The sequence below is a fragment of the Xiphophorus hellerii genome, chromosome 13 (assembly GCF_003331165.1).
Source record: "Xiphophorus hellerii strain 12219 chromosome 13, Xiphophorus_hellerii-4.1, whole genome shotgun sequence".
NCBI classification, from domain to species: domain Eukaryota; kingdom Metazoa; phylum Chordata; class Actinopteri; order Cyprinodontiformes; family Poeciliidae; genus Xiphophorus; species Xiphophorus hellerii.
The window spans coordinates 18,364,371-18,374,037 of NC_045684.1; the positions used below are offsets into that span (position 1 = coordinate 18,364,371).

The 9,667-nt window shown below is 39.6% G+C and overlaps 2 protein-coding genes across 3 annotated transcripts; one reads left to right on the forward strand and one right to left on the reverse strand.

Annotated features, from left to right (window-relative positions):
• Positions 1–96: 96 nt before the first annotated feature.
• On the reverse strand, positions 97–5,611 carry klhl7 (kelch-like family member 7). 2 transcript variants are annotated; one of them, XM_032581306.1, is made up of 12 exons: positions 5,177–5,611; positions 4,983–5,085; positions 4,504–4,597; positions 3,893–4,038; positions 3,633–3,808; positions 3,378–3,552; positions 3,058–3,200; positions 2,666–2,906; positions 2,294–2,495; positions 928–1,025; positions 655–838; positions 97–463 (listed from the first exon to the last, which is right to left on the reverse strand). In XM_032581306.1, the coding sequence occupies exons 1-12, from the start codon at positions 5,303–5,305 to the stop codon at positions 304–306; spliced, it is 1,851 nt and encodes a 616-aa protein (XP_032437197.1). In that variant the 5' UTR covers positions 5,306–5,611; the 3' UTR covers positions 97–303. The 2 variants fall into 2 exon arrangements, with proteins under 2 accessions (XP_032437197.1, XP_032437198.1); XM_032581307.1 differs by having other exon boundaries at positions 3,893–4,017; positions 5,177–5,610.
• A 702-nt stretch (positions 5,612–6,313) lies between these two features.
• On the forward strand, positions 6,314–8,636 carry LOC116731515 (uncharacterized). Its single transcript, XM_032581308.1, has 4 exons — positions 6,314–6,491; positions 7,073–7,154; positions 7,272–7,493; positions 7,591–8,636. Exons 1-4 carry the CDS (start codon positions 6,441–6,443, stop codon positions 7,986–7,988), a joined length of 753 nt encoding a protein of 250 aa, XP_032437199.1. The 5' UTR covers positions 6,314–6,440; the 3' UTR covers positions 7,989–8,636.
• Positions 8,637–9,667: the final 1,031 nt, after the last annotated feature.

A 9,667-nucleotide genomic window follows, 5' to 3' on the forward strand; every position in this document is an offset into this window, starting at 1 on the left:
GTGGTATTATTTATAAAGCATTAAGGTGGCACTAAAGCTTTTGGTTGAAATAAAAGAAAAATGCAACATGTAACATAAAAACAACTGCAGTTTTAAAGTGAATATAAGTTAAAGATTAAATAATGTAGTAAAAACATGTCTGTAAGAGAACATTCTTACAATAGTGAGCTATCAAAGCAGGATCTTTCTGGGGAAAAAACAACAAAAAAAAGAAAAACACTGCATTTTGTGAGTCAAATCGGTTTCTTTCAAAACTGTAAACATACATCCGAAAATTAAAATACACTAGATAAGATGCTTTTACTATGAGGGGGATGAGGTTGGGGCTGAGGAAGAGGACGCGGCATGCGGCTGAGAGTCTATGAGGTCCGTATCTTCATCTTCGTTCACTCCACACGTGTCGACCACACAGATCAGGCAGCTGGTGACGGGGAACGCTCGCACTTTGCTGCACGTCACCCACCTGACAGCAGAAATAGATGAGTACGATTTGAATCAATTAAGGATCTGAAAAATCCAAGATAGAAATGTGCATATGTGGCTGCTTCGAAATAAAGATAATCGAGTCGTGCTTTCACGCATAAATCTCAGAGCAAACAAAAAGAAAACTTAAACAGTAGTTAGAATTTCTGGAAAGCAAGCTAAAATACCAACCTGTCGGTTTCAGTGTGGTACTCCAGGACGTGCCCAAGCCGTCCCACCCCCTGGAAGCCTGCCAGCACATAGATTGCATCACCAACAGCTGCACACTTTACCGTCACGCCCCTCCATGGCATTGGTGAGGCAGCTCGCCACTCGTTGCTGGCAATGTCATAATATTCCACTGAATCTAGTCCACCTTCAAGAACACAAAAACATCCTTGTATAGCAGCTGCCCTGATGTACAGTTTACCAATCCGTACTGGTCCCTGTGGTGGTCGCAGTTACCCAAAGGCCCCTGTCCTCCCACAGCATAGATCCTGTTGTTGACAACCACCAGTCCATGGTTCTTCCTGGCCTCTCTCATCCCACACAGCTCTCGCCATCTGAAATGTGCAATTAGGGTTTAGGAGAAAATAGTTACCAGCTGGACAACAGCTGCTTGTTTTATTCTAAGAGCTACTGGTTTCAGAAAGCCTTTCTGAAGTGTACTGGATAAATAAAAAAATCCTCAAGTCTACTCTGCATCAAGTTAAATTATAGTTTTTGTAGGATGTACTTTTTAAATGTGATTCAAATGTAATTTTCAAACACTTGAAACACCTTCTCTCTCCCAGGGCTGCAAGAACAAAATGGTTGTCATTCTGTTCGTAGAGATTTTTCTTGACACACTGTCTGAGGAGACATTTTTATGGTGCAATGTTTGACAACTGTTATTTACAGATGCTGCGATAAAAGTGACTTTTAAGGACTTCACAGGAGTTTTTGTGACATAACAAATGACCTGGCCAGAAAGAACTTTGTTCTTGCCACCTCTAGTAAAAGCATAATTATCTGTGTTCAGAGTATGCATTGCCTTTGAACCTAATGGAGGTCTAATTTACTGCTATATCAAACTCTACTGACTAACTGCTCTTTCTGCTGCCAAGATTTATAGATATGAGGAAGCAGTAATTGTAACTGATTAGTAAACTAATGGAATTTGACCCACTAATTATTTGCGCTGTTATATGAATAAAATAAAGTAAATATCTAAAATTTACATGAATTAAGGGAAACATCTGCACATATTTGTAGGAGTATGCCAAAATGTCAGTCTGTTGTGTCTGTGGGCAAACTATCACATCCGATTTAACCAATTCATGTTAGACAGATAAAAACGAAGGTGTAAATCATCCACCCTGTTAACCTCAGAATAAACATAAATTAAGGAGGAATAAACTAATTTTGAGCCACATTATCAGGAGAAAGCAGTCCATGGTTCTAAACCCTCTGTTTTTTATAGGGAAGTTGAGTTAATCAAGCACATTTGGATACTTAGTTTTTCCACCGACTACAAAGACAGTCATGGAAATTTCCCTCCCCCTCTGAAAGAAATTTAGCAATCTTCTTTTTACTGCACAAAGTGGGTTTATTACAGCCTTACACAATCTTTGGATTGAACTTGGATGACATGATCTTTGTTTGTGTCAAACATATGAAGGTTAAGCAGATCCAGTCTTGGCCCGCTGCACAACTCTCTGTGTTGTGGGGCGATCCTCTCCTTTTACCAGCAATTAATTAAACCTCACTAAACTCTCAGAGCTTCACTGTCACTGATTAATTTAATATTTTCACCACACTCCCTATCCATTCTCAGTCACACTGTACTCACTGCTGTGTGCCGGGGTCGTACACCTCACAGTTGTTGAGGATCCTCCCAGAGACGTTATTGCCCACCGTTCCTCCACAAACATAAATGAGTCCGTTGGCTTCAACGGAGCCGTGGCTGCAGCGGGCCAACAGCATGCTGGTCTTCACCTGCCATGATTCTGTCCTTGTGTCGTAACATTCAAAAAGGTCCAAAACTGAGCTGCCTGCAGACGCACACATTCAAACAATGCTGAAATCCAATGACCACAAACCTCACACATACAACAACTTCAACTAAACCACAGCATTTTACTGTCTGCATCCCCATTAGTAGAAATAAAAATAACTCAGTCTTAACGTCTGAAAGGTTTTTATCTGGGATCTTAATGCTTACCCACTTCTGATCCGCCCGATGTGTAGATCTTGCCCTGAGAAGCACAAGCGGCCAGGCTGTCGCGTGGAGTGGGTGGACCTAGCTTGGAATACCAGCTGTCTTTCAGAACATTGTAGCAGTCCATTCGCTTGATAGGGAACAGCTGTGAGCCCCCCAGGATGTACACCACGTTGTCCCAGAAGACGGCGGTGGCATCGCGGCGTTTCTCAAAGGGGCAGCGGATGTCTGTCCAGGTGGAGTCCTGCATGGAAAACACAGACACTTCACCACACTTCAAGAAACATAATTTTATAGAGATGCTCAAATGATTTGAAGGATGTACCTAGCAAATGCTTCTGCACCAACATCATAGCACTCGTGCTCAGATGTGTTTTCATATATATCCCTAATACCTTGGGGTTGAAGTAGCGGCAGGATTGAGGCTGCGAGCCTCCAAACAAGGCGATGCGATAGTCGTGCTTCTTGCGCCGTGGCCGGCTGCTCTCTCCCAGGTCTTCTCGGTCCTCCAGAGACAATAGATGGTAACGCATCCCACCTTGGAGAAAAGAAGTGGGATGCTGATGTCAACCAAAGTTATTCTTCTGAATAAAATGCTTATCTTAATGTAAATGTTCATTAGTTTACCTCTTATGAGATTTTATAATCTATAATTCATGATTTCTTTTAACAAGATTACTAATATGCACAGCAAACCCGTTTTCTTCCTACTCACTGATGACCATCTTGAGGCACTGTGGGTTGTCCTGGATGAGCGGCTCTGCCTGCACGGTCTTTGACAGGAAGGCTTTGGAAACCAGAGGGAAGCGAACACACCCCAGCACCTCCACCATGTACTGCTTTCTGTTGCACACGTCATATTTCAGCCAGCGCACTGCCGCGTCATAAATCTAAACACAAAGGTACGAAAAAAAGCACATCAGTAAAACAAAGTTACCACGTTCAATATACAAATTGAATTTGTGCGTACCTGAGCCTCAGCACGAACAGTGAGCTTGTCCTGGTGGAGCAAATATGTGAGCTGTGTAACATCCAGCTGCAAGAACTCATCCAGTTTATAGACTTCTGTAAAGTGGAGCTGGAAAAAGTCCTCTGCTGCGGCCTTCAGCTCAGGACAGTCCATACAGTCTGCTAAGGCTGAGATACCTGCGGAAGGACAGAAAGAGAAACTAGTAAATACAACTAATCTCTGTAATTTGTTGGAACTGGGTTTGTATTTCAAGCATGTACCCAGGCAGTTTGTGGCGTCGATCTGTCCTTTAAGAAACTCCACACACATCTTCTTCACGGGCTCAATCTGGTACTGGTTGGCTGCATCCAGCAACGACTGAACGTTGGTGCTGTTCACAGAGATTCTGACACACAAAGACGTGTCACTTGGCACGAGGGGAAACAAAAACACACAAAAATGTCGCAGAACATAAACCTCATTTAGAAACATTTCGACTTATTTTAATAAAATGTTATGTTATGAATATAACCACTGTTCCCTAAAGAAGAGGAACGAGGTGCAACACATAGCTCCAGCAAGGCAGGTGAATGAGTGCCCCCCTGTTTGTTTATGCAGGTCCTTCAAGCAATGTTATGCCATTTCTTTTGAGATATCAAATCCCTTTTAGAGCCATCAGTGATGATAGGTTATTTATATCCAGGTGGGGCCTGCCACCCATTATCACCCATCATTGTCCAACAGGTGTGATTAAAGGTGTCTTAAATAAGGCCATGTGGGGGCGTTATATCTCTATGTGTGTTGTACTGAGTGGATCGACTGAAAGGGAACCGCAAACTACATATACAGTATATGACAAAGCAAGACAAGACATTTTATGGCAGAACCTTACCTTGCTGTGTAAATGAATTCAATCAACAGCTCAATGATCTCAGGCTCAGCACTCCTCAGTTCCACCTCATGAGACATTGATTCCATCATTCTGGCTGGACGAGAAAGTAAGTAATGCAAAAGAAAACCAAACCGAACATTGTGTTTTTTATAAATTAGATGTACTAAGCATAGACTTTCATTGGAGGGTTTAAAAATGCACAACATTTTTAAAAGGTGCATTTAAGAAAGAAAGAAAAATGGAAATATGGAAATGTTGCTTCTTGTGCATATTTACACAGGAATCACACTAACCATATGACAATCTATATTTAAAGTAAATTTGAGTGATCTTACAGAAAAAATCTTGTTTGCAGCTTTAAACATAATTTACAACGATGTGGTGCAGAATCTGAGATTTGTTCATTTTTTGCCACTCTTTGAAAACCATCCATCTCAACATGAACATTTTTTTTGTATGTGTCCGTGTGTGATGTTTACTGGTGAACATGAGGCTGAAGAAGTGGCTGGCAGCAGCGAGGACCACTCTGTGGGCAGGAAAGTGTTTCCCCTGAACCACCAGGGTCACATCACAGAGTGTACCCTGGAGGTAAACACCAAACACAATTGGGTGGTAACATATATTGAACAGACACATCTCCCATTTAAAGCCAGTTTAAAACAAATCTTTGCACCTGCTTTCTCAGAATGTTCATGCCTGCCATGATGCCGGACAGCTGCCTGTACTCTTCTTTGGAGGCACCCTTCCTCTCGCTTTTCTTCTTGGAGCTTGCTGCCTTTTCCGGAGACGCTACGCCCGTCATGTCAGGCAGGTATTTGACCGACTAGTTCACGCAAAGCAATAGTAGGCTCACTGCCAGCGGTGTGTGGCTTTTGTTGTCGCTCAGCAACCAGTAGCGTTGTTCGTGCTAACAAAGACAACAACTTTTTTTCAATTTTTACATTTAAAAACGAATGTCAGATGTCACTTTTCTTAATGGGGTGACTAGGACAGAAACTAGACACTTATGGGAAACTGAACATTAATTTAGTAAGATAGTGTTCAGCTTAGCTTCGCATCTCCCCTCTTTTGACGTCTTCTTCTCCATCCCCGAGGCTGCATAGAAGTTCCAGAGAAGGCATTATGCTGCCCCCCTTCGGTCGAGTTTAATAAGAACAACAAATATTTGTGTGATAATTGAAATAGAATTATATACAGACGTTTAAATTTTAAAAAGTTAAAGATTACTGCCCTTAGAGAGCCTCCTAAATTGTTGACGTGAAAAAAAAATAGTGCAACTTTTAAGAGGAAGCTTTGGAAAACATTTCTTCACAAAGTAATCAAATAAACGTGAGTCCTCATCCAACTCTGATTTTCACAGATGCGGGTTGTTTTTTTTAAAACAGCTTCAGTTATTGATAACTGATAGGGGCAACATTTGGTTGGTACGTTCTTGTAACAGTTTCCGTATTGGACAAAGCAGTTGTTTAAAGAAATTCTTACATTTTCTTTACCGTTTGGGACCTAATTGTTTGTATGACGATTAAATTTGTTTGTTGTGGCTGTGTCTGTGTATTTATTTTGTGTTTTTCTTTTTCAAGTTTATTAATTGTATAAATTTAGCTACATTTACCAATAAAATCCATGAAATGCAACCACGTAACAGTTTGGAATAGACTGCCATTTTGGTAGTCACATATCCGTCGGTGCAAATGCAGGTATCAGGCCTTCAGTGCTTTTACATTGTGTGCGTGTGTGCGTCACCTGACGCTCACCTGTAGTTGCCCCTGTCGAGCTTTATCACACCTTTGTCACAACGTTCAAGCGTAGCACGGAAGATTTTTTTTTTTTTTTCATGGCCCGCGTGACATTGACGTCATGTGGAATGTGGACGACAAAAACTTCAACAACACAATAAGTGACCTAAAAACAAGCTAAAGGACACTAAGCTGGTGAAAATGCTCCGTCTCCTCTGCTGTTGCTGCGTCTCCAGCGACAGTCTCGGCGAGGTATGCTGTCGGTACATCGCACCGAGGTTTCTATACCTTCTCGCGGGTAAAATGAAACAAATGGAGAGATCTGTCTAGCTTCAGTAGTTTTCTCGAACGTGTTATTTGTAGAACTATATAGCACGTCTATGTAGGTTTATAGAAGATGATTTTTATTTTTATTTTGGTTGAGAGGCTGTAAACAAAACTCCCTTTATATCTCAACTTCTTTTGTATTTGAAGCACGATAAAAGATTTTGCTGTTCTTATTGTTTTGCTCAATTGTTACAGTATCAGGCACATTTATTGACATCTTTGGTAAAGATTAGCACTATATGACACTAACTTTTTTTTTTTTTTTGCTACTGGTGAGTTTGTTAAAAACACGACATTTTTTTGCACTGATTTTTCCACTGATTTAAATACACTTGAAGTGTATTTAATATTAATTGTTGGAGTTTTCTAAAATGTTCAGCATAAGGCTATGCTACAGCAATAAAATATATATTTTAAATCTCTTAACACATCTTTACTGGGGATTAATTAAACGAGGCCAACACTGTGTGTGTATAAATATGAGAGGACTCTCTCTCTTGTTTCAGAGGCAGCCTTTGTTGCAGCCTGGATCTCCATCTGAAGTGACTGAAGCTGAATCAGCCAGACGGCCGCCCTCAGCTCACAATGGTAAACCATGTCTGCGTGTCACATCTGCACTGAAATGTTGTACGAATTCCAGAATCTCCTTCTACTTCATGCTTTTCTTTTTGCCTGCTGTCTTTGTGTCTTTTGTGCGATGTCCAGATGCGCCGACAGTGAAAAGGAGTGGAAAGCTGGTGATGAGACGGGTGAATGTGCCAGAGTTGGATCAGAGATTTACTGACATGGCAGAGATATTCAATGAGCAGCAGGAACACTACGAAGCCCTGGTTGGACACATCAGAAAGTTGAAACAGAGCTGCGACAGTACAGACGTTGATAACCTGGCTTTTGCTGAGTGCATAGGGACGATAAGGAAGGAGCAGGGTGAGCAGCAAACCATTTTTGTTTAAAGCAGCATGATAAGCAGGTGGTCCTTTTTTCTGTTGGTTGATTTAATTTCTGTCCACCTTTCTGTCATCAGAGACTACATACAGGGTGTCTTTGAAGATGAAGGGCTATGACTTCTCTCTCATATTGGATCCTGTGGGCCCAGAGGGAGAAACTGAGGAGGAACCACTGCCTCCAAGTCTGCAGAGAGTCCAGAATGAGTTTAGGGGTATTTCAGGCAGCGCTAAAGCCACTGTCTCAAAGGGTGCCAAACTCCTACAGCTTATAGACTGGCTGCTCCGGAGCAACAGTCAAATGGTTGAGCAAGTGAAGGGAGCAGCAGAAACTTACCAAGAACAAGGGAGACTGAATGACAACCTGGAAGAGAATATCAAGGAAGTGAGAAGGGCTAAAGAGTTATCACAGAGATACAAGAAACAGGCAGATGAAGTTTACACTGAAGCTGCACAGATAGCAGGGATTGCTGTATAATTCCCCACATCTTTTAAATAGTTCATTTAAATGAAAAAAAAAATTCACATATTTTTTTGATATATGTTATTATCTGGAACAGTTGAATTACAAGCTTTAGAAATTTTCTACCTTTGTGACCTGTTTGTGCCATGCTTGATGGAAGACCTTGAAATCTTGAATTAAAAATTTTCTTTTAAATGTTCATAAAGCAGATAAACGAAAACCTTTTGCATTTGGGAAACCAAATGATAGCAAAGAACGTTACAAGTCTTTTTCTTCTTCTTTTACAAAAACAAACGGCGGTGGCCAAATTTATTATCAGCAAAGTACTCACAGAATCGAGGTAAGTTTCAGACTTTAAAAATGCCACCAGACAATGTTCTCAGCCGTACATCGTATAACTAGTCAATTATCTATTGAAATGTTTTCTTTTTCATCAATTATGGCAAATTTCTTTCACTTCAAAACTACATATTATCTAGGCATTTTGTTGGTTTTTGTAGTTGCCTTATGGACTCAGATTATTTGTTAGCTTATTTAATTGATGTTTGAATCTGTTAAATAATATCTGGCCATTTGAAGATTTCCCAAGGCCTAAAATTGAAACCAAAACAAAACTGAAATAAAAGCAAATACAGAACAAAAAAAAAAAGACAGTGGCAAAAATAAATAAATAAATAAATAACACAAGTGAAATAATAAAAATGAGGACACATTTTTAGTCACATTGTATTTTTAAAATGTTCATTTCTTTTTTCCCTTCTCTTTATTAGAATCATGTGGGTCTTAAATTTAAATAATAATGGCCCTAAATATCTTAAAATTAACTTACTGCAACTGACAAAAGCGCTGTTCAGTACCTCGTTTTGATTTTAATTGCACCTGTTTTATTTCTTGCAGGCCTTTTACACATTTTATGTGCTTTTTTTTTTTTGCCCCTCAATGCCCCAAAATTTTTTGATAGCAACAAAAGTGATTGTCAAATGTAAGCATACAGATAAACACAGAACAACAGCACTATTGATAACACTACAATAAACAACAATGGAAATAGTAAAAACAACACAGTAAACTGGAAATGTAAATCTTAACATGTAAAAATGCAATTGTATATATGGTGCTTTTTCTATTTGACCAAAAATAAGTTGATACAAGAATACAGAAATTCATTTATCCATCCATTGAATATGACATACGATATACACATGAATATCCTTCGAGGGTCACAGTGAGGACAGCCTGAAGAGGGCAAATATAGAAATATATTAACTTATGTGGTGGTTATTTTCTTTTTTTCTATCACTTATAGATTGCTTTATGTGTTTTTGATGTAATTTTTGTTTTCAATATTTCTGGTATAGTATAATTATGAGAAAATCCGAGGTCCACATATTTTTTAGACCACATATTTTCAACTTATCTACATATCTTATGCCTCTCAGTAACCTACCTGTGATCAATTTTCTTGAGCATATAAGTATAAAAACAGAAGGGGGCAGTAGAGAGTCACCTTACAGCTTGGTCTTTGTCACATTTTTAGACTTCACTGTCTGGACTAATAAAATGTCGATTTTCTTAATCCATTTATTTTATAATAAATATGTTGATATTTGTGGTTTCATTTATTTCCCCCAAAAAGAACTGCTACAGGTGTGCTTACACAACTAATGAAATGAAAACTGTTTTCTGTGACTAAG

Excerpts from the sequence above, each read along its gene's own strand:
- LOC116731515 (XM_032581308.1), top strand. The coding sequence starts at position 6,441 with ATGCTCCGTCTCCTCTGCTGTTGCTGCGTCTCCAGCGACAGTCTCGGC. Across the intron at positions 6,492-7,072 it reads CCAGCGACAGTCTCGGCGAG|AGGCAGCCTTTGTTGCAGCC; the intron begins GTATGCTGTCGG and ends CTCTTGTTTCAG. Across the intron at positions 7,155-7,271 it reads GCCGCCCTCAGCTCACAATG|ATGCGCCGACAGTGAAAAGG; the intron begins GTAAACCATGTC and ends TGCGATGTCCAG.
- klhl7 (XM_032581306.1), bottom strand. The coding sequence starts at position 5,305 with ATGACGGGCGTAGCGTCTCCGGAAAAGGCAGCAAGCTCCAAGAAGAAA. Across the intron at positions 2,907-3,057 it reads GCCGCTACTTCAACCCCAAG|GACTCCACCTGGACAGACAT; the intron begins GTATTAGGGATA and ends TTTTCCATGCAG. Across the intron at positions 464-654 it reads TACCACACTGAAACCGACAG|GTGGGTGACGTGCAGCAAAG; the intron begins GTTGGTATTTTA and ends TTCTGCTGTCAG.